General features: G+C 39.0%; 1 protein-coding gene across 1 annotated transcript in view; it reads left to right on the forward strand.

Moving 5' to 3' along the window:
• Nucleotides 1-22,308, forward strand: part of adgrv1 (adhesion G protein-coupled receptor V1) — a 56,692-nt gene that overhangs the window by 25,790 nt on the left and 8,594 nt on the right. The window contains exons 74-91 of the mRNA XM_072433867.1: nt 61-204; nt 285-456; nt 553-679; nt 809-1,377; nt 1,642-1,905; nt 2,004-2,121; nt 2,191-2,362; nt 2,433-2,672; nt 2,788-3,195; nt 3,544-3,716; nt 3,792-4,038; nt 4,129-4,268; nt 4,345-4,505; nt 4,583-4,683; nt 12,781-12,897; nt 14,761-14,939; nt 16,933-17,090; nt 19,217-19,338. Coding sequence (XP_072289968.1) covers nt 61-204; nt 285-456; nt 553-679; nt 809-1,377; nt 1,642-1,905; nt 2,004-2,121; nt 2,191-2,362; nt 2,433-2,672; nt 2,788-3,195; nt 3,544-3,716; nt 3,792-4,038; nt 4,129-4,268; nt 4,345-4,505; nt 4,583-4,683; nt 12,781-12,897; nt 14,761-14,939; nt 16,933-17,090; nt 19,217-19,338 — 3,612 coding nt within the window. The remainder of the gene's footprint in view (nt 1-60; nt 205-284; nt 457-552; nt 680-808; nt 1,378-1,641; nt 1,906-2,003; nt 2,122-2,190; nt 2,363-2,432; nt 2,673-2,787; nt 3,196-3,543; nt 3,717-3,791; nt 4,039-4,128; nt 4,269-4,344; nt 4,506-4,582; nt 4,684-12,780; nt 12,898-14,760; nt 14,940-16,932; nt 17,091-19,216; nt 19,339-22,308) is intronic.

Here is a 22,308-nt window from a genome sequence, read left to right on the forward strand (position 1 = left end):
CATAACTGAATGATGATGAATAAACTCTGTGTTGTTGTTTTTTGTTTGTTTTTTATGTAGGCGTTTTTGCTGTTGGGAGATAGTTTTACTGCAGAATTAACTGATGTTAGACTTGTAAGCCCAAGCGTTGGGCCTCCTCCCACTCTTCATTATGCTGCCAGTGTTGCTAAGGTTTCTGTACCTGAGGAAGCTGCCAATTCTGAAGTGAGATAACAGATTTTTGAAAAATTCGACATAATACTGGAGAAAATACGACAAGTTGACATTTTATATTTTCTATCCAGATTGGCTTCGCTTCTATTGCTCTTAGTGTCTCAGGTATCGAGACAGGAGACTGTGAGGCAACGATTATTAGAACAGGACTGTTTGGGAACATCACAGTTGAGTGGAAGTCTGGGTACCCCTCAGGACGAGCCCTTCCTGGGTTCAAAATGGGACAAATAACTCCAAGCTCAGGTAAGATGGACACATTTATATCGCAAGCAATATAAGTTGTACAGCACTACCAGAATTAGCCAGTTAATAATTCCTTATTTTGTTCTCTGTTCTCAGGCCTACTGAACTTTGTCCACGGAGAAAAGGCTAAGACCATATCTTTGACAGCCACAGCTGATACAGTGGAACCTGCTGCGTACGCGATTCATATTTCCAATGCTACTTCCAGTAATGTAAAGCTCAGGTAATATTCAACCCCTCAACACAAGAAGTCAATATGTACAGTATTATTGCGTGATATAGGCCTTGAAGAATTCTAATCTACTTTGTGTGCTGAGTTTTGTTTCCACTGTTTATCTTTTTATATCTACAGGTCAGGATTCATTGTGGCAGAGATAGAACCCCTGGGGATTTACCAATTCTCTTCGAATTCTCGTCATATTGTCATATCTGAGGACTTCCAGACAATCACCCTCTATGTCCAGAGACTTTATGGCTCACGTAGCAACAGCACTCACTTGTACTATCAAACTCAAGAAGGCAGTGCAACAGCAGGACAAGACTTTACAGCAGTGTCAAATGGTCGCGTGGTCTTTGAATCGTCTCGCCAAACCAATGCGTCCTTCCAGCTTTCTGTTCTGGACGACTCGTTCTCAGAGCCAGACGAATCCTTTAACGTTAACCTTACTGGGGTCAACATGACTTTTGTGGATTCACATTGGGCGGCCACACCTCCTCGCCTCAATCCTCAGCACCGTCTGGCCACTGTCACCATTCTGGCCAGTGATGTGACAGGAGGAGTACTCAGTATTGGACCGGAGCTGGTTCAAGTGAAGGAGGACAGAGATGATGAGTCTCAGCTGGAGCGCAAGGTTCTCCTGAGGGTGCGCAGGTCGGACAGCGCCTCCGGGTCTGTCACAGTCCAACTGCGAGCATATGGAGGTGTGTATTTATTTTTTCATAGTTTTATTCTTGAATAGTGGAGATTATTTGAACCCTTCCAACTGTTTTTATATGTTATATTTGTCACAATAACCATGGTTAAACTGGCATAGAAATGGTTTTACACAATTTTCCTAAACAATGTGGTTAATTTGATTTGATTACTTCAGATTTGTAATTAATGTTAATAGCTATTGATTTTATTTAAGATCTTCAAAATGTTTCTACAATGTAGTTTAATCAAGATATTTATTTTACAATTAGAGGGAAGTACAGCACCCTTACCCTTTGTGCTGGGACCTGTTGGGACACTTGCTAAAGAGGGTGAGGATTTCCACTTGCAGACCTCAGAAGTGTCATTTCTAGAGGGTCAGAATGAGACTGAGGTGGCCCTCCTCATTCTGGACGACTCAGAGCCTGAGGGAGCAGAGGAGTTCTTCATTTACCTCAGTGACCCTGAAGGAGGTGCTCAGATCACTGATCGACCAATGCACGGGTTCAAGGCTTTTGTCAAAATCACCATCCTTGGTAAATATCAGCGTGTTTTTGTTGTTGAAAATGTGTCATTCTACATAATTAATCATAATTAATTCTAATATACACTCAATATGTTTTGTCTATGGAAGGAAGCGACTTCCATAATGGTGTCATAGGTTTTACCCTTAACTCGCTGGTAGGAAAAGTCTTAGATGAAGATTCAGAAAACAAAACTACTCTGCTGTATGTACAAAGACAAAAAAACAGGTAATCCTACAACAGTGACTCTTAAAATGTACCACTGGTTTTACAAGTGGTTTTACTGTTTGTTTTCAGAGCTTTTGAGGACTTGCAGGTTTTCTGGAGAGCTACCTTTAGCAAAGATTCTTTAAGCCTTATCAATAATGGGATCAACCTAACTACACAGCTAGTTCAGACTTCAGGCACAGCTTTTTGCAAGAAAGGAGAAGTATTATGTGCATTTGTGGTTGAAGTTCAAGATGATGAGGTACAGCTATACAGGGGTAAAAACAATACAAAATCTTGTACACAAGTTAATCTCATCTGTGTCTTTCTAGGAGCCTGAGTTTCCATCCTGGTTTTTAGTGGAGATCTTTCAAGTGGGAGAGGGTGCAGCAATTAACAAGACGACTCAATTCGCCAACATTACTATAGCCGAGAGCGATAATCCACAAGGCATTGTGCTCTTTTCTGTGGGCCATAGACTTCCCATTGCAACTGTGTCCCAAGCTCGTCTAAGCATCCAAGTCCACAGAGAAGCAAGCGCCTCTTCCATGACAGTTTACTATCGCACTGTGGTGAGTTTAGTTTTTCCTTAATATCTTCACAAAGTTTAATATTGGATGGATTGAAGATAATACATTCTATATTTTCACAAGCTGTCACATTGAAACCACTTTTTCTTTTTAATAGGAACTCTCAAAAGAAGACATTGTTGGTCAGTCAGTGATATGGCCTGCAAAAGAAGGGGTGGACTTTCCTAAACAAGAGGGCTTTCTAAATTTTGGAATTGGCCAACAAATTTCAGTTATGGAAATTTTGTTAACTCCAAATCAAGCCTCATTATTGGCCACACCTAAGCGTTTCCAAGTGGAGCTGTATAATGCCACAGATGGGGCGAGTGTTCACCCTGTGTTTGGACACGCTAATGTCACGCTGGTGTCCAATGATGCAGCGGTGGTTTTGTGGAGCTTGTTGGACCAGTTACATCAACCTTTGAACCCTGATATTCTGGACTCTGTGCTGCAAGAACTTACCAATGAGATCTCTCCTCCTGTGACACAAGAGCAGATGACAGCTGTGGTGGAAGCGTTGCAAATGGTAGGGAAAAGTTTTATTTGGATCATTTAGAATTGATAGTAAGAAACCAGCACCATTTTAAAGGCTATAAATCAGTTTGGTCCGGCTGATCCTACACACTTAAAGCCAGTTTGTCATCTGAAAAGGTCTTGGTTGTCACTCAATATAAGTAAAGCTATCATCACACGGATGCCAGTCCATATACTGTAACTGAGCCTCCAGACAGGTGGAGACATTTGATACTGGATGTTAAGAGAGGGCAGAACATAAAGACACAAGCTTTCATGTCACATCTGCAAAGAAAATCTGTTTTTACCCCTCAGCTAGAGACCTTTTTCTTCTAATTCTGTGTTTTTTACCCAATACCAGGTGCTCACAGAAGCAGAGAGGGAACCTTTAAAAGAAAGAAGCCAAAATCTGACATTTGACCTCTTGTGTGCCTTGGCCAACCCCAGTAGACCTGACACCAGAGGCCACAGTTATTTTGCTAAAGTGACAGAGAGATTTGCATTTTCTCTTCTGACACAAAACCGCTGTAACTTGTGAGTACAAGCATTTATCTTGAAAATGCACTAACATGAATGTCTATTTTAATAAGAGCTTTCTTCTCTCTATAGAGGGGGTGCCATCCTGAAAACGTGCCCTTTTATGTCCATTTCTGCCTTCCAGTGGTATCCAACTCAAATCAATGGGTACAAATTTAGGGGAAGTAATGCAGATTTCTTCCAACTTCCTGACTCATTGCTCACAGTGCCACCAGGGGTCACTGTGGACTGTAGCTACCTCAGTAGGATCCAGCTAACTGAATATACAACTGAACACTGGTTTCTTACCAATAATACACCTTTAGCACTTTCTGGAAAGGTAAATCATATTTAAATTTAGACAACCACTGTGGAAGTGGAAGCACCACTCCATCAAGTCAAAACCTTGATTTTTTAATTTTCTGTGCAGGTTTTTTCTTCCAGCCTTCAAAACAGAATCTCAGGACCTCTAGATCCTGGTATAGAAGTGATCTATCGCATCCACACTGCTGGCCAGCAAATTAAACCTGGTCAGTCTCTGTGCCTTCTCTGGAATCATACTTATGCAAGGTAATCTGTGACTCACCAATCATATTTTTGTATTGTGGATGACACATTTAATTTTCTGTGAATGTCTGTTTGACAGCTGGTTATCAGATAGTCAGCACTGCAGAGTTGTGAAAGAAAGTGGGAACTATGTGGAGTGTGCCTGTTCCCACTTCTCCATCTACTCGGCCTACGCAGAGATGGGCTCTCTAGCATCCTACAATGAGGCCTTCTATGGATCAGGGTTATTTTGTATATCAGGTAATATCTAATAAAAGTGCATAATTTTTTCCTGTCAGGTGTTTGTCATTACATGCATATTTTTCACTGCTTTCCAGCCTTTGCCTTGGCAATTATATCCCAAGCGCTGTGCTCACGTTTCCCTATGTTTGCTGCCAAACTGCTCACACACCTGATGGTGAGCTGCCTTGGGACCCAGGTACTACTTATTTTTCATCCAAGATAATAATAATATATTTATTCAAAGTGCATTGTTCATTATCTCCATACACGGTGATGGTAAGCCACTATTGCAGCCACAGCTGCCCTGGCGTAGGAGTGAGGCTGCCACTCTGTGCTATTGGCCCCTTCAACCACCACCAGTTATTTACACACCACATTCATAATAGTAAGATGTAAGTGATTTTAGCATATGCATTTTCCAATTTAGTTTATCTTTTAAAAATGCACTAACATAATACCCAAAGCCCCATCACAATCATTATCATGAAATGAAACACTGTATATGTGTGTCCCAACAACTTGCATCCTCCAATAATGATTTTGATCATGTGTGGATCATTTTATACAAAATGCAACAATTGTGATCTCTGAATGTGTGTCTTAACAACACAACAATGTTCACTGCACCCTTGTCCATTTAAAAATCCAGGTGTCATATAAGCAGTGAGTGAGATAGATGGGTAGCTGGAGGTTAGTCTCCTCTCCGACCCAAACATATGCGCGTGTTTGCGCATGTGTGTCTGAGCGCGAGAGCAGTAATTTTCCACTGTTCCCCCTGCGTTGGTTGACAAATATGAGCCCCTACTGAAGCAGTACGTTGTTGGGGAGTGACCACCTCAAACTGTTTATGGGCCGGACAGAGCCCCTGAACATGGAAATGTTTCGGATGGAAAATTACAGCTTAATTCTCTTGTTGTTACTATACTTTTTATTTGAAGTAAAGTTTCAGTTTTTATCTGAATTTCTAAATAAACTGTTTTACCTTTGCAAAAAGTTTGCAAGTAAAGTGTAACAAGTAGGATGAAAGTGGATGCAGTGGATTTTAGCTGGACTCTTGCCTCAGCATTGATTTGAGCTGTCAGCTCTCACTCCGATAACCTGCTGGACTGTGGTGCAGACCAGGGTCACACTGTAGGGAGATGATACATTTGGACTTTTATTGAATCTACTAGAGAAAAAAAACTCCCAACACTGGAAACAAAACTCAACTGAAGTCTACATGAGTATGCACTACTGTAAAAACCTTAACAACACATTAATAGTTACCAATAGATACTAATAGTTACAGAAATTGCTCCCTATCCATAACACTGCCAAGCTTATCACATCTCATCAAATCCTAGATAGCAACCAACACTGTACCCTCCATCACAGCAAGACAACTGAAAATTGTCTGAGTGGAAATTTACCCAGTGCATATAAGTGAACATTAGAAGGGCATCTACGTATGTACGCAAGTTTTATATAAACATTTGCAGAGCTTTTATTATGGAGTAATAATGCTTATTCAGCGTTGTGCACACCCCTGAACTCTAGTGACATTTCATAGGGATTTCTTATCTGTTAATAATGAATAGATGGAGCTTGTACTCTGTCATACAGAGATGAATATCTGAGCAAGAAAGACCTTATCTAAACAAAATTAATTCTGTATATTCCAGGGAGGTGATTAAAAAAGCTATTTTCCAGTTTGTTTCAGGCCCATTTCCAGCATTAAGACTTCAGTGTTTGCTTCTCCTCATCCTCATTCATTTCTTGTCTGCCAAAATATAAACCGCCATTGTATATCTTAGCCTAAACAAATCCTTAGAATGACATAAAAATCTTGAATTGTGAATAGGCAATTGTGTGGGATGATGAGATGTTTTCTGTCGGTTCAAGTTAGTGCCAAGACAGTGATGGCATGGTGTAATGTTACATCAGACAGAGACAGGGGAGAGCAGCGTAGGCCTCTCGGGGGACTCGTGTTTCTCTTTTCTGGACGTTCAACAACACCTTACGCCAGTGTCGCCCTGACGCCAGCGCTCAGAATCCGATCTGAGCCAGCATCTTTTGTCTGTCCTTGTGACTGATACAGCAGCAAAACTTTATACTTTGTTTTCTTCTTCGTACTTTTTTACTTTTCTTGTCTAACTGAGACACATTGATGGTCAATAAAAGACATTTCTTTTTGCTTCAGTAATGTGCCCGCCGGTGGCACTTTCTGAGTGACTCATTCGTTTCCCACAAGCCTGTTAGAGTCAAACTGAATCTTCCAATTTTAGCTGCAGCAAAACAAAAATGTCACATATACAGAAAAGGGTGGGCTATATGGACAAAGTGATGGCATAATATGGTTGCCTTTTTTAGAAATGTGATCAAACTTGCCTGTAAGTGTCATGGGTACGGTTCAAATATTGCCCAAAAGAAGGGAAGTAGTGCAGGAAACACAACAGGAAACACAGAAATGCAAAAATTACACTGTAATTTCCTATTATTTCTAAATGTGTATGACAAAATGCTTATCTCCAAATTGCAATAAGATAATTTGGGATTTATTTCACATATCTGTGTTTTAAAGGGGACATAACTTTTAAGCATGTAACGACAGTTTTCACTCGTCATTATCTTACTCACGGTTGTATTTTGATTCATATATGTTTGAGTAATCCTTTGTCCTGTGTTAAAAGTGCTAATGCTAAAAAAAAACATAACTTCACCTTCCCCCTATTCCCACCCACTGCACTGTACTATTAAAAAACTCAAACTCCAGATTAAAGAAATGTCACATAGTGATTTCTCCACAATAAAAGCACGTAAATGGAAATATGCTGCTTGTTACGGTGAAATGCCACTATGTAGCAGCGCCTGGCGCAGCTCTGTAGTTTTAAAACAAGTTTTTTTGATCAATATTGCAGTTTACAATGCACAACTTGTATAATAATAATCTATATATATTGTAGTTTAATACTAAACATCAAAATAAATCATCAATAAAGCGGAGTTATAGTAAGCTCTACATTAGGTGCAAAAGATCATGCCATACATTTTTGCAGTGTTGAACAATCTACACTGTACTTATGTATGTGGGGTGACCTGAATGGCCGTGCTGCACCCTCTGCCCTGTGTGGACTCTGGATTTTTAAACTCTTATTTTTGCCAAATGCGTGTCGTGGACCTAGAAACACCATCCATGAACTTTTCTCTATTTCCATTTAAAGCTCAGCAAACAGAAGCAGGAGGTCAGACAAGCTTTCCCAATTTATTTTTTTCCCCAGCCATTGTCAACTTTGCTCTTTTAACCTGATTATATGACTGGAAGATTTTAGGATATCCATACATCAATTACAGTTTAAATTTAGAGCCCAGGACAAACTTATGCTGTTGTTATGGGTATTCCCACACATGTTCTGTGTTCACACACACCAGAGCAAAATTGGAACTAAACCTGGAACTAAACCAGGACTAGAACAGGATCAAACAAGTCTACATCAGGATTAAACTGGGCTCAATCCAGAACCAAACCAGGACGAATGTGATCTCCCCCACAGTATGAAATCGTCACCTTGTCACACTTCAAGTTGTATGTCACTCGGGCGACTGTAGGGGGCGCTGCAGCTCCATACCATGCTCTCCAGATGTAGTATAGAGCTGATTAAAGGCTCTGCTTTATGACTGGGGCTTTGTGGAGAACTTTGCTAATTAAGACCCTATACCAATGGCTAGCTCTACCCACACTCTACTTTAAATACACGTGTGGAAGATTAACTTTAGCTTTTAAAGTTGATCAATTATATTCTTTTTTTTTAAATTTTAGAATCAGATGTATTGCCATTGTCAGCTCAGGAAATTCCCTCAAATTGGATTGTGCTTCAAAGGTGAAACATTCACAAAGGAGTAATAATATGAATCATAATAGTCTTGCTTATTAACATAAAAGTATCAAGGGCCAAATTAAAACTGGGACTAAATACATAAATTAAACTGGGACAAAATACATAATATAGATTAAAAGTAACATATATCCTATAAAAGTTCCTGTTCTCATACCTATGTAAAGGCTTAAAATTATTACAAAAGTTACAGTCCCAACTAGTGCATTGATTTTGCCATTTACATTGACAACTTCAGCCACTTTGCCTTGAAAGATAAGTCAGGTACTAGACAGTGGATTAAGGCATCTCAAGACCAATCAATAAGGCCCATTTTAAAGTTGTTGTTTTTTCACTTTTCAAGCTCAGTGGCTGCCTGGAAAGTTAAGTAACAGTGGCTGGAGCTGAACTCATGTTGAGTGTTGTTGAAGGAGCTTGGGCCTAACAGCTGGTTTGAGTGTTTTTATAGCCGGGCCCCATGCACATGAATCTCTGCGCCACATGTCGGCGGTCAATAGAGCTGTGTGTGGAGGGCCAGACTGGATCACCCCAGATGTGGAGGAAGGAAATCTAGAGAGGCGTCTTGAAAGGACCTCTGTTGTGATTGCAAGCAGATGTAGACACCCTTTAACACAAGTGTGGATGTGGGAAGGACGAGAAGTCAAAACGACTCTGGGCCGGTGGTACAAAATGTGAAGTATTATAGAAATCCTTTGTTTTTACTTTAATTGTTTCGGTTTTGCCTGACACAAAAAGTGCTTGTAAAATCCCCAGACGCATATTTTACATAAAACTTTTCAACAAGTTAGTCATTTCCTTCTTAGCAATTACCGTATGTGCAAAACTGTCAATTTTCTTCAAGTTAAGTCTGGAAGAATATACACACTATTATCGTATTACTTTGTGTACTTGTTAGCAAATGTACACAGTTCTGTGCGTGTTTTCACCTCAAACACGTAAAGAGGGAGCGAGTGTTTATGTGCCAACACCTGTTTCAGCAAGTCAGTCTGTGTCTGAGGTTCAACCCAAAACACTTGTAAACTTTAGTTAGTGTTGTGACCTTTAGCTAGCAGAATAATATGTCCACAATATACAAGAACCCTCAGTGACATGCCATACAGATGATGTACTAGGGATTAAACCAGTTCATCTTAAAATACATGTTTCACTTGTGCGTAGGCATTTTTTGCATTGATAGAATTGTTCATGTCTGCATTTTGTGTGATCCAACTACTTCAAACCGAAGTACACTCCCCGTCCCTCGAACATAATACATATGCCAGTTAAGTTACTAAATAAAAAGTGTCTAATAACTATATACTGACAATTGGAGATTTTTTGGGGAAATATTCTATCTCTTAGTATTCTGGCCAGTGACCTATCATAAACCTCACCACTTAAACAGCACAAGCACTTGAAGCAATGCTGCGCGTTTGGAGACTAGTGATGCACACCAAAGTTATACAAGGCTGAAACGCTGTGTAAACCAACCAAACTTGAACGTTATCACCAATAGTGCACATTATGTCTGTTTGTGTTAAATGTTTACAGTATATGATAATCATTGCCGGTAATGAGAGAAGCTATGCATCCACATTTGTAAACCCATTCTTAACTGATGCAATGATCTCATGTCTCTCCTTTTGTAAAGTAGTTTAATATCACAGTGAACAAAGGCTGTGGAGGCTGTGGGCTGAGGCTGGAACAAGCTAGATCAGACCGGTAGGAGTCGGAGAGAAGGGGGAGGGTGCAGAGGGCTGTAAGACGAAGGGTGGAGCAGAGGATGGAGGCAGCTGGGGGTATGAGAACATTTGGGATGAGCTCAGAGCAAACCAGAGTGATAAGGAGTGTAAATGGGTGCAGTGACAGACAGACGGCTATGGAGCTCATTCATGGAGTGATGTAATGCACCAAGCACATGCTATTTTTAGCCACAGTGATACAGTTAGTGCCCTAGCATCATCAGCACATACACAGCTATTGATCACAACAAGAGTAGATTGGAAAACACCAGCAGGAGTCAGCTGCACCAAAACAAGTTAAACACATCAGTGTCCAGAAGCTCCTCCTGCTGCAATATATAAGCATTATGTCATTATGAGGCTTTGTGTTCTGCAGCTTCACATCAGCCAGAGATGTAGCCTTTGATACCTGAGACCTGAATCACTATGTATAGGGAGCTCATTGCCGTTACTATGGGATTACAACTGTAATCTAACTTTATATGATTCACAACCACACATGGTGCACACATTAGCCCACGTACTGTATATCGATGACGCGTCTGCTCTATTGTTCTGTTCCAAGATCTAATGTCAATAGGTATACTTATGCCTGCAAAAATACAAGCATTATTTTTAATTTATTCTATTAGACCACACCGCTTAAAATACACAGCTCTTCGATGATTAAAAGCCTTGTAGCTTATTTATTTTTGCGATGGAAAATGATCCACTGGTTCTGAGCGTATCTGTTTGTAGATAAAATAAAAAAGCATTTAACTGGATGAGAAACAATTATCAACATGTAATATACGTAGTTACAATCACACTTGACGCCTCATTTTTGTTGGATGGGAACCATGTGAAAACAACTGTTTGGGATTATTTTCTCCCATGACGTGGTGAAAGAAAAGTCCTTAACAAAAGAGTAAATATGATGTTTGCTTTTTATTACTCCTCTTATTGGGTTCAGGACCACACACAATTTAGAAGAACATAAATAATTTAATTAATTTAAATTAGCTTGAATGTATAGATAATGAAACATCTCAATTGCACTATCCCAAAACATAAGTCTACTTTTGAAACCATGTACACTGTATTGTCTGCGTGCATAATGTGGTCAACATTAGATCTCCAAATGATTAAGTGATGTGTTTTTCTTGTAGTCGAGTTCCTGTTTTACCAGACACTTGAGCATTAAAACACGCCCAAGAACACGGACGTGGCTTGTATTTAGAGTAATACACCTCCAAGCTTTGTGATAGAGCGCAGCCTTAGGGTCTAGACAGCTTGACTCCTGCTTACTCACACGAAGAGGAGGAGGTCCAGTGCCAGATGACAGAGCAGCAGATAGTGTCTGATCACATCCACTCCTGTCAACACGCTAGAACTTTAGCCAATCAGAAACAAGCTTTTTTAATTATACGCTCAATTATTTTCATTAAGGTGAGCTATATAATTAGCTGATCCAACTTGTGTGAAATGTCAGAGCTGATTTTACGCACTGCAAGTGAGGAAGATCATTGAGTTTCAGCTTGAAATGGTTTTGTTTTATTCTGTTGCTTTGCGAGGCCTTTTTTGCCTCTGGTTAGAACTACCATGTCTAAAGCAAACAAACTGACTAAAGAGTTTTCAGTTATGCCAAAAAACTGCAAAGTATTGTGTTCTGTATATTATTTATTGTTATTAATACTTTGTGTATTTCAAGTAATAGTACTAATTGATATTTAATTATATTTTCCAGCTCTTCACTCCTGTTGTTATTATTATTTGCCTGCATTCTTCCCTTCCCTGATACGGCTCTGGTGTTGGCGGTGGTCCAATGGCCCATTATATAAAAGTCCCTCTGCATAGGCACGGGTAACCCTCCTGCTACTGGTTTATGGGGCAATCAGAAGTTTCCTTATCAAGTAGATACGTCTGCTGCTTGTAGTTATGTAATTACTGATCATCATAAAATTCTGTACTCTGTTCTCTCAGGGTTTTCTGAATAGGTACTATTTTCTGGAACTTTTACAGTTCTTTTGTAACACATTTGCTGCTTGTGATGGTATAAGTGGTTCTGCAGAAATGCTTTTTTTGCTGAACTCAAAGATTTGAAACAATTCTTCTCAAATGCTGTTCGTAAGTTTGTCAAAATCTGCCTTAGTAGGCAATAAAATGTTCATATTAATAATCCATCCCACCTCGCTGGTGTGGCATATGAAGATGCTGATGACACGACTTAGACCGTGTGCTTTGACTGGCCACAATAAAAGGAGGGTGTTGGTTGAGGATGAATGTAACAACAATGGACATGTCATTGAGCATGTCTGGATTGGATTGACGTATACTACATTTGTATATCTTGAAAAACATGCAATATGAGCCTCTTTGAAACTCTCCCCAGACACAACCTGACCTGGCCTGGTGGTGTCACCTCCTTGTCTCCATGGAAACAACTTTAATGCCATACTGTGGGACTTTATAAAGCAAAGCATTAACATCTCCAATGAAATAAGACCAGAAAAGTTACTTTGGGCACATCCAAGTAGATACATTTTGATCCAGTTTTACTTGTAATGTTACAGATTGCATTACCGGTACTTCTTTACATTAACTGAACTTGATTAATTTAGATGTAATTGAATTGCTATAATAATGGACTATAAGTCACATTCAACTGTTAAATCTCTATACTAAACATGTTAAGTGATACCTTTCTTTATTTGCCCACAGTTGTGCTTCTTGGTGTCTGCTTTCCGCGGGCGAGTCTTTTCAGATGACAGCTGCTCTGCATTGGCACTTTTCACTCATTACTTTTATCTGAGCCAATTCGTTTGGATGCTTATTCAGGTAATACCAGGTTTAAAATATGACATATTCAACATTGCACATACTGTTCTCTGTGTAATTGTCTTATTAACTTGTCATTAACAGAGGTGTCAGTTATTATGAATGTGTTACATAATACTTGATTGTTACCCCATATGCACTTTTACAGAGGTCTGAAGGAGCATGGCATGACCCTATACATTCCAGTGTCCCTTTTTCATGACGTGAACATGTTAATACATGTGTGTGTGTGGAAGTTCTTATACCACAAAGGCAAAGTAGTCTAAGCCTAATCCATCAAAGAGAAAGAAATTTACTTATTGACCTCCTCAGAACAAGAATGTACTTGATTGAGTCCTTCAGACATGGCCACATAACATAACAACCCAGATAAACCTCTGTGGTAGTGTTCTTTGGAAACAGTATTTTAACATGTTCCTTGAGATGATCGTTTACACCTACCTCTCCATGCTGTCCACTTGCTCCACCTTTTATCTTGATGTTTCAGTCTCATAATTTCTTACATTTTCTTTGTAACCTCGCTCAGTTCAGAGCTCTAATAGGTGGAGTCTTAGTATCAGACTAAGCCATAACGAAACCACACGTATACAGGGGAGGATTTCTCTGATATTATTGTTTACCAGATGACCTCTGACTCACTTGTACAGATAAAGCCCTGGACCAAAGACTCTCATGTGGTTTAAAGGGGTGTATGAAGCTGTACCAGAACAAATGGAAGCAGTTGATGTTAAAATCAACTTTTCTGGCTTTAAATGGCTTTAATTTCTAGTATAGTAAATTAGAGGATATAAACTCCCTCAATGTCATGTCAATGAGACCATTTTTTGGGTAAAAAATAGACTGAATCAATTGTCAGCTATGATAATATTGTCTCCTCTTTAAATTGATGCATAACAGGGACTATTAGCCAAATTACCAGTATTACCAGTAACTTTCTTGAATCAGATGTTGCACGTGGAATATGGCAAATTTCTTCTAACATGGTAGGCAAGTATAAACACAACCATCCATTAAAATATACTCTAAAGCTCAAGTTCAGTGGCTGGTGCATAAACCTGTCCCACATACAGGAGTAAGCCCCTTTAGAGCGATCCGTTTTCAGGTAAGTGCTGCATATGAGAGGTGCGAGGTGCCAGCAGCTCTTTCACTCACATCATAAAGACTTTAATCAATAATTGTTGTGTCTCACATAGTGAGACATGCTTTTGTCTAATGCAGTCTCTATACCATACTAAATAATATTTAGTATGTTTTTTTAGTATGGTACAGTGATTTGTTCACTGTACAATGTTTTGCTGTCTTTGACATTACCTGCAAATTATTGAGGAAACTCAAGTTACAATTTCTTAAAGGTTCTGAAAACATACAAAGGTTATTGTTGACAGTAAAAATTATGTTTTCCTTTCTCACACTTCACTTCACTTCAATGCTGTGAAGTTGTGTTTAGTGAAGTTGAGTAGTTAAACAATATGGTCTTGGAGCAGGGAAGGTTATCTGAGGTAGAGGTCCCTTTGTGTCACAGCTGACGGACACTGACAAACAGCAGTCATGCAACACATTATCACAACTCAAAAGATACAGATTACACTATTATAGTTAGGGATAAAAGATGATAACTTAACTGATGTTAGGCTTAATGAGGTCATATTAGCTGAAGAAAGTCATGACAACAACAGGTGTTCAGAGTTGCATAACAGTATCTGCTAGTGGCACATTAGTGTTTGAAACCCCACTGGAATACAGACAGATAAAGCCATAAAAGTAATGCATTTGTTGATAACCATGTGTAATTGTGGAAAATACATATTAAGAGAGGTGCATTTTTCAATCCTTGACAAAAAAGTTGTGTTTTGTCTCTCTCAGGCGGTGAACTTCTGGCAGGTGCTGGTGATAAATGACGAGCACACTGAGCACAGATACCTGCTTTACGTCCTGCTGGGATGGGGCCTTCCTTCTCTCGTTATTATAGTGCTGGTTATAGTGCTGCTGGGCGGATTTGGCTGGACCATATATGCCACATATGGACTGGTGCTCGAGGATGTGTGAGTATTTGTGTGTTTTTAAACACACAAACACACAAATTGTGGTTCATTTTCTCAGTTGCGCAGGCGATGTGAATTTGAGCTTGAGTAAACACCTGAGCAGATGACATCATGTCAGGAGATGGGCGGTCCAATCAAATGAATGAATAAATGAATGAGTAAGTGTTTAGCGTACGCCTCCACCCACCGAAACTTGAGGCTTAAGTAACACCTCTGTGCACCTCTGTGTAACACAGACACGTAGAGCTATGTCTTGCTCCCTGCAGCTAAATATAACACATTAACTTAAACTGTTGGACTATCCTTATAGTTATACATACAGTCATGTATTTTTCCAGTTTAAATATAATAAGAAATCATAATGAAAAGCCATTAGGTGGAGTGTTTATCATGGGAAATGAGGTTAGTTTCCTGTACCGTATTCAGGAACAGTACAGTGTACCGGCATGCCCTTGATAAAGGTTTCATTTCTGATAAAAGCAGTAACATTTAAACAATTGTGTTTGATTAAATGGTCTATAATGTACTACCAGAGGAGCAACCAAAGCAGAGATGTAGCACAAATATCTGAATACAAACCATCTTGGTCGGCCCAAGGTTGATCAGTTTTCGATATGAAGAATGCACATTATACATTATATATGTGGACATACATCCACACAGCTCAAATGACCACTGTGAGCTCATCCCATTTCCCCGCCTTTAGAGCAAGAAACACCTTATTTACTGACCCCAAAACAGTGTTACACAAACAAATTGTGTACATAGTGTTTTAATAAATTATAAATCTAAACCAGGACTAAGACAGGTCTAAATCAAGACAAGTCTTAGAAAACCTGCAAACTAGAAATGCATTAGACCTCCAAGATAACACCAGGGAAACCACATATCCCATAGTTTGAGAATCATAACATTTCTAATCACAAGACTCTGTCTCTTGCAGTCTCATTCTTTTACAAGGCCACAGCAATGAAACAACTTTTGGTCCAAAGATTTCTCTCTGCTCTCGTCTGCCCTGTGTCCTGAGGGAAGATGATGTCATGTTTTTTTTGGCATACCGCCTGTTGTATTATGACTAGCACAGCTCAAATTTCTCAGCTGTAGTGAAGCTCTGTAACTAAACCGTGGATCCCACTAACCCAAAGGGTTTGTTTTGTGAAATGGTCACAATCTTATTTGAGGATGTTGACTTTCATTTACTTTCTCAGAGACAAACATAATTCCCCTGAAACTCTGCAAAGGTTTCCCATAAAACGCATGAACTGAACACACTGTAGATCCAACCAGCAATGGCCTTCTGGATGTTACTGTATTATAGTAAACTGGGTGGGAGTGTACATTTTTGGCTTTGGCTCCAAGTTACAAGGTTATGTTTATTCCTAATAGGAATAAACATAAGAAAATTATTTCGCAAAGTGAAAAGAGAAAATAGGTATTTTAAGAAACTAGTTTCTACTTCTCCCAAACACATCACAAGAATTCACATGCATGATTTAGCACATGCACAGTAGGGCTTTAACAAGTTAATCAATAATTTCAGCTAATTGATTATAGAGATAGTGGTCAGCTAATTTATAATCAAATCATTGTTTTCTGGACTACACGGCGGCTTCAAAACATGCTATGTGCTGAGCAAATGGATTTTATGACTCAGACAACGCAAGAATTGCACCAAAATGGCACAGAAAGCGTGTATTGATGACAGACCTTTTATATCTGTAAATATACTCACTCAATCAAGATGTCCTCAAGTGGCTGTACTTTAGCTTCATCTGGTTCAATGTTCGTAAAAATCTATATTCAAAGGACTTCCGCAATCAAAACTACATATCGATGGTTTTAAAGAATAATCACCAGATCAATCGGTTTCAATCAGTAGAAGCAGCTCTAATGCAATGTTTAAGAACAGAGTTTTCAGACGAAAGGCAGAGCAGGGTGGACCTCTGACATGGTAATGCAGCCTTAAAGTATATATATATTTTTTGTTTTACAGATGCTTTATCCCAAACGTCTACGCAGCTTTGTGCACAGCTGTCCTGGTGCCCCTCATCTGCCTGGTCACTGTGTTGGTCATATTTATTCATATATATCAGGTTACAGACCAGTGGAAGGCCTACGACGACATTTACAGGGGACGCACCAATAGCACAGGTACTGCATAATTAACTTAAATGTAATGTGTACTACTCAGACATTGAGGTCTAGAGCCGCCTTTAAATGTTTGTTTATTATAGTTCAGTCATTTATCAAAAGGAACATTGTGCTTTTATTACCAGTGTAACCGGTTTCTTTTGAGTCTGTACTAAAGTCCAACACGAATGAAGGAGTGTTTGTATTATTGTATGCAGAATTGATTTTTGCAGCCCCCTAACAGGACTTTCTGTCTCATAAGCTTATTATTTTAGGTTATTGAATCTTGCTGGCTTCTTGCTTTAGCTGGGATAGTTGGCTGAGGGTCACTCAGTAAATAGTTGCCTGTATGGTCTGCTCTCACTCTCTGGGCAGTGTGAGAAATAGCAGCTTTTCTGACGTCAGTATTTAAGACAGTGTTTGTCTTTTCCTCCTTTTTAAGGACCAGGTGTCCACTGACGGCTTTTCATCCAGAGTAAAACTCTATGTCAAGAACACCGTGTTATTGCAATGACTTATTGGTCAATGTTTATTTTTTTTATTGCTTGTCTTCCCTGACCGACTGAGATAAACAAACACATGTGAAAAGGAGGCTTGATAAGAATATACAAGGCTAAGCACATTTTGTGTTTATACTTTATTTTATTGTCCACAACTCCCTGACCCCAAAATACTACTTAAACTACTCTTTGACTGCTGCTTGTTAAATCATTTTAAGAGCCAGGCCAATGTGGATACTATCATATTGTTCTTTACATAAATGATGCATAAACATCCTAATAATTAACTGAAATAATTTCCTGTGGTTAAAGTGAAGATCCATCATCATGGCATTTTTATCTAAGTAGTGAAGTATTCTGTAAACCTCAGCTTCAAGAGATTAAAATATCTCAACAGTCTTTCAGCATCAACATGCAGATTTATTAGCATGTATTTGTATAATTGTTTTGTTTTTTTAATTGGAGCATTCAAATATTACAGTATAAATGACTTCCTTCCTTACTTTCATTCAGTCGTTACAGAAGTTTCATTGAGAGGCAGTATTTGGTTCTGGAAACCTGTTCTTACTGTGGGAGCTCTTGTCTGTCCGCAGAGTGGAATGTGCTTACGAGCTGGAAAATATAAGAGAGGGGCAGGAGATGAACACAGATGTTCACAAAATGTTGTAATGCAGTTCTTGCTTAAACCAAGATATGCACTGCTCTGCAAATATCAGACTCTTTCTCAGAGCGTAGTCCTTGGGCATTTGAGAAACAAGACACTCTTCTTAGCATAGAGATCATTTCAAATCAAGTGAAATATGGGCCCATATAGATGCAGTTCATGCACAGGAAAGCTGCCAGCGCTGGGGAAGTTGCACCTATGTGAAGCGTTTCTGTGCAAACGTGAGCCCTGTGCCCGCTGTTTCCATCCTACTTGTGAACTGAACTTTGTCTGCACAGCCACACCGTAGCTGCAATACTGCCACTCAGATTAGCTTTAATGCCAAAATAGTAATAATATTAATAATAACATGCAAATGCCTTGCTTAAGGACACAACAACAGATCTTGGTGCTCCACTGTTGCGGTTCCTGACAGAAAGTTACTTATGTGTTTTGTTTTGCCTTCTCTCTCCTGATTACCAGTGCCGCTGTCTTCTCATTATTTGTTCTCACCTTCACATTTACTTTAAAGCTGAAGTACCTGATTTTCAAACTACAAAAAGAGGAAATAAGTGTTTAAAGCTATCCAACTTGTCCATAGCTCTCAAAAACCCAGTGTATTCACATGCATTAATATTCAGGCTTGTGCACAGCTTTAGAGCTGCTTTTTCAGATGAAGTGAAGCTGGGGTGGACCACCAAACCCCATCAGAGTACTGCTTATGACTCTTACATCCTGGTTGACAAGAAAATGTGATTATTAGCGACAGACAGCATCTCATTGTGTCTGTTTTTACAATATACTCTTTGGAGGGAACAAAAGATTCACTCATATACAAAGAAGTAGCCCAGCTTTAAGACCACAAAACATCAGAAAAGGACTCTCCTGGCTCCTGGTTTTGTTACATAACCATGATTTGTTGATTACACCTATTGGTTTGCAAGAGAGGTGCAATTATCGAAATGCAAAGCAAGACATAACCGCGGCGTCTCATTATCTTGCAGAAGTGCCACTGGTCCTGCTCCTGTTCCAGCTCATCTCCCTGGTCTGGTTGTGGACGGGGCTTCATATGGCCTACCGACACATGTGGATGCTCATCCTTAATGTGATTTTCAACTGTCTGCTGGTAAGATTTACAACACCTCAATAACTATTTGATGTTACCTGAAATGGCTGTGCATATTACCAATGATATTATCGAGGAAACAGATAAGGAAACAGCAGGATCCAGCCACTGAGATGTTCATGTTTTGTGCTGGTCTATCCACTTCTCCATTGTCAGTGTAGAAAGTGATGAAGGCTGCTTGACTCCCTCTGAAGTGCTGTTTGATGCACTGAGAGAACAGTCGTCCCTGTCTCTGTGACTCCATTAAGACACTCACACACCTGTTGCTGCAATCTCTCTATACATTTCTAAATTTAGTGCTCCCTCCTCTGTTTTTTATCCTGACTTTGTGTTGCTGCAGATAAAAGGACGTGCCAGATTACTTCGTCGCAAAATATCTTTCGCAGCTGGCCTTGCTCTTTTGTAGTGCACTCAAACTTCAAAGCCTTACATAACACGCTATCTCCCTGGGTGATTGAAGCTGATCTTGGATAGTACCTTGTTGAATCTAGTTATTCCAATTCTGATGTAAGGATGCCATTTTCCAACACAGACAATCAGCAGAGGTAATGATTTAGTCCAAATATAAAGTGTCAGAATTTGTAACATACTCGCTTGAGAATAACATTTCTTGCTAAGTCCTTAGATTTTTTGGTGTTGTTTGTCTAACCACAAATGACACACATTGTTTTGAGACTAATCTGTTTTCTGTGGTCAGTTTCCATGAATTAACTTAAGAGGAATGTTTTTTTTGTGTGTGTGACTGTACCACAGGTTTATCTTATCTTATTCTTAGATACAGCATCTGATTGAAAAGTGCGGAATAATGTCTTTGTAAATCCTTCATAATATGTACCATCCAAGTGTCAAAATAACAGTCTAGTGTTTTATTAACGTTTAACAATCTCTTGTATCTAGCAAACAGAAGTGAAGTCAGCGCCAACAGTTGATGTCGCACGTAGCACTTTCTCATTAGAGTTTGTCCACTGTGTAATGTGGTCATAGCTCAACGTTGTGCATTCTTGAGACTCCCTGATATATTTTTGGGCTGCTGTAGCCACACTAGAAACTAAATACATATATATAGGGATAAGGGATCTAGCATAACCCTGCGACAAGTTGGCCACTGTCCAGGGTGTACCCCGCCTAAGGCCCGAAGTCACTGGGATAGGCTCCAGTCACCCGCGACCCCGAAAGGGAACAAGCGGTAGAAAATGGATGGATGGATGGATGATAGGACAGAATTCAACCTTTTCTGAATTGGTTTAGAATGATCTTGAAATACTGTATATTACAACCCACATAACACCACTTGTTAATTATTGTGTGATAAAGTTATATTCTATTGGGGGTAGAAAAAAAAACTCTATCATTGTTAGTGTTGGGAAGGATACTTATGTCATACATACCTTTTTGTAACATATTCTGTTACTTGGTCTAGTCAGAGTACTTTATTCTGAATACTTCGAATACTGTCATTTGAATTGCATTAATTTATAAGATGAGAGAACCTTTATCACAAATTAAATTAAAGAAGGAACAATTCCACATGCACTCACTATAAAAGCAGCTTTTTGTATTATATTGCTGTTCAAAGCCTAAATCAAATATCATAATGTATTACACTGATTTCAGAAAAGTAACTGTATTCTGGATAACACCAAAAGAAAGAGTAATATAGAGAAAAAGAGAATATAGTGACTCAAACAAAATGTGTATTCTGAATGTTTTCAGTTACTGATCATTGTAGTATAAAAAAGTGTATTGATTATAGAGCCTTTTCCGTAAGATCGAAAGTAAGTTTTAAATATTTGTATTGTGACATCACTACGCTTCACATTTACATACAATCTGCACCAAACTACCCTCCGACCACCACCAATCGCTCACCCAACTTGTTCATACATAATATGTTTGCATGTGCCTTTTCCCTAAGTGCTTTGAGTGTTTAGACAAATAGAATGTGCTGTAGCAACGTTAGCTTCAACATCAAGACATTTTGGCCCTTTAAATTAGACTAGATTAGCCTTTATTGTACGCGTAGGTAAATGTGTCCTCATCATTTGGACCCATCCTTCAACCAGTGCCAAACTATTCGGGGAACCTATCTCCACATTTGTGTTCCGCTTGGTCAGGACTACCTTCAGTGGAGGATTTTACATATGGTGCCGTTGTGAAATTGTATTGGAAATAATATTGTTTAGTAAAGGTAAACCACATACTTAGCTTCTGTCCTCTGCAAAACTGTAACAAAAAACATATCATATAAACATATATTACTTTTCTTTTTTTTTTGTTCATGCTGTGATTTTTCCATTAGTCAATTTTTTCGTCGTGTGGCACCTTTTATAACAACGCCTGATAATTAGACTGTTAAGCAGCTGCAGATGTTACAGCGGCGTCCATGCCTTGTTCATACCACAACTGGTCATTATATAAATAAATAAAAAATAACTCTTTACTTCTTATCACAGCTACATTCATAATCATAATAAGGGCTTTCCCAGTATTGTCGATTAAGATCAATTACAACAACATTAATTCTATCACAGCATCCTCACTCCTCATTATCTGCTGCTTAAACCTCATTATACAGTGTTATCATAGGCAGCGTCACCGGTCTTCATCGTCGTGTGCTTAATTCAGATCCGCCCTGTTTCCGTATTCAACATTTGTGACTAAAATAGCATTTGTTTGCCATCATGGAAAATATTGTTCAAGATTATGCATTTTTTAATGTGCTGGCTCATACAACTGACTACTTAAATTCTTAAACATAAATTCAGTTCAAATGGATTGCTGGTTTGCAGAGGTGGATAATACTCAGCTACACTTACTTGAGTAAACTTTTTAAGAAATTGTACAGAATAATTTTACTCCTACAAGTAAGTACCTGTATTCTGTGGTTACTCTCCCCACTGTGAGTAATTAAAAACAAACTGCTTTGTTTTTGTGTCTATTCTGTGTAAATAGCAGAATCATAGTAGAAAA

The sequence above is a fragment of the Eucyclogobius newberryi genome, unplaced genomic scaffold (assembly GCF_026437365.1).
Source record: "Eucyclogobius newberryi isolate DKJ021-1_F unplaced genomic scaffold, fEucNew1.0.hap1 SCAF_6, whole genome shotgun sequence".
Lineage (NCBI taxonomy): Eukaryota > Metazoa > Chordata > Actinopteri > Gobiiformes > Gobiidae > Eucyclogobius > Eucyclogobius newberryi.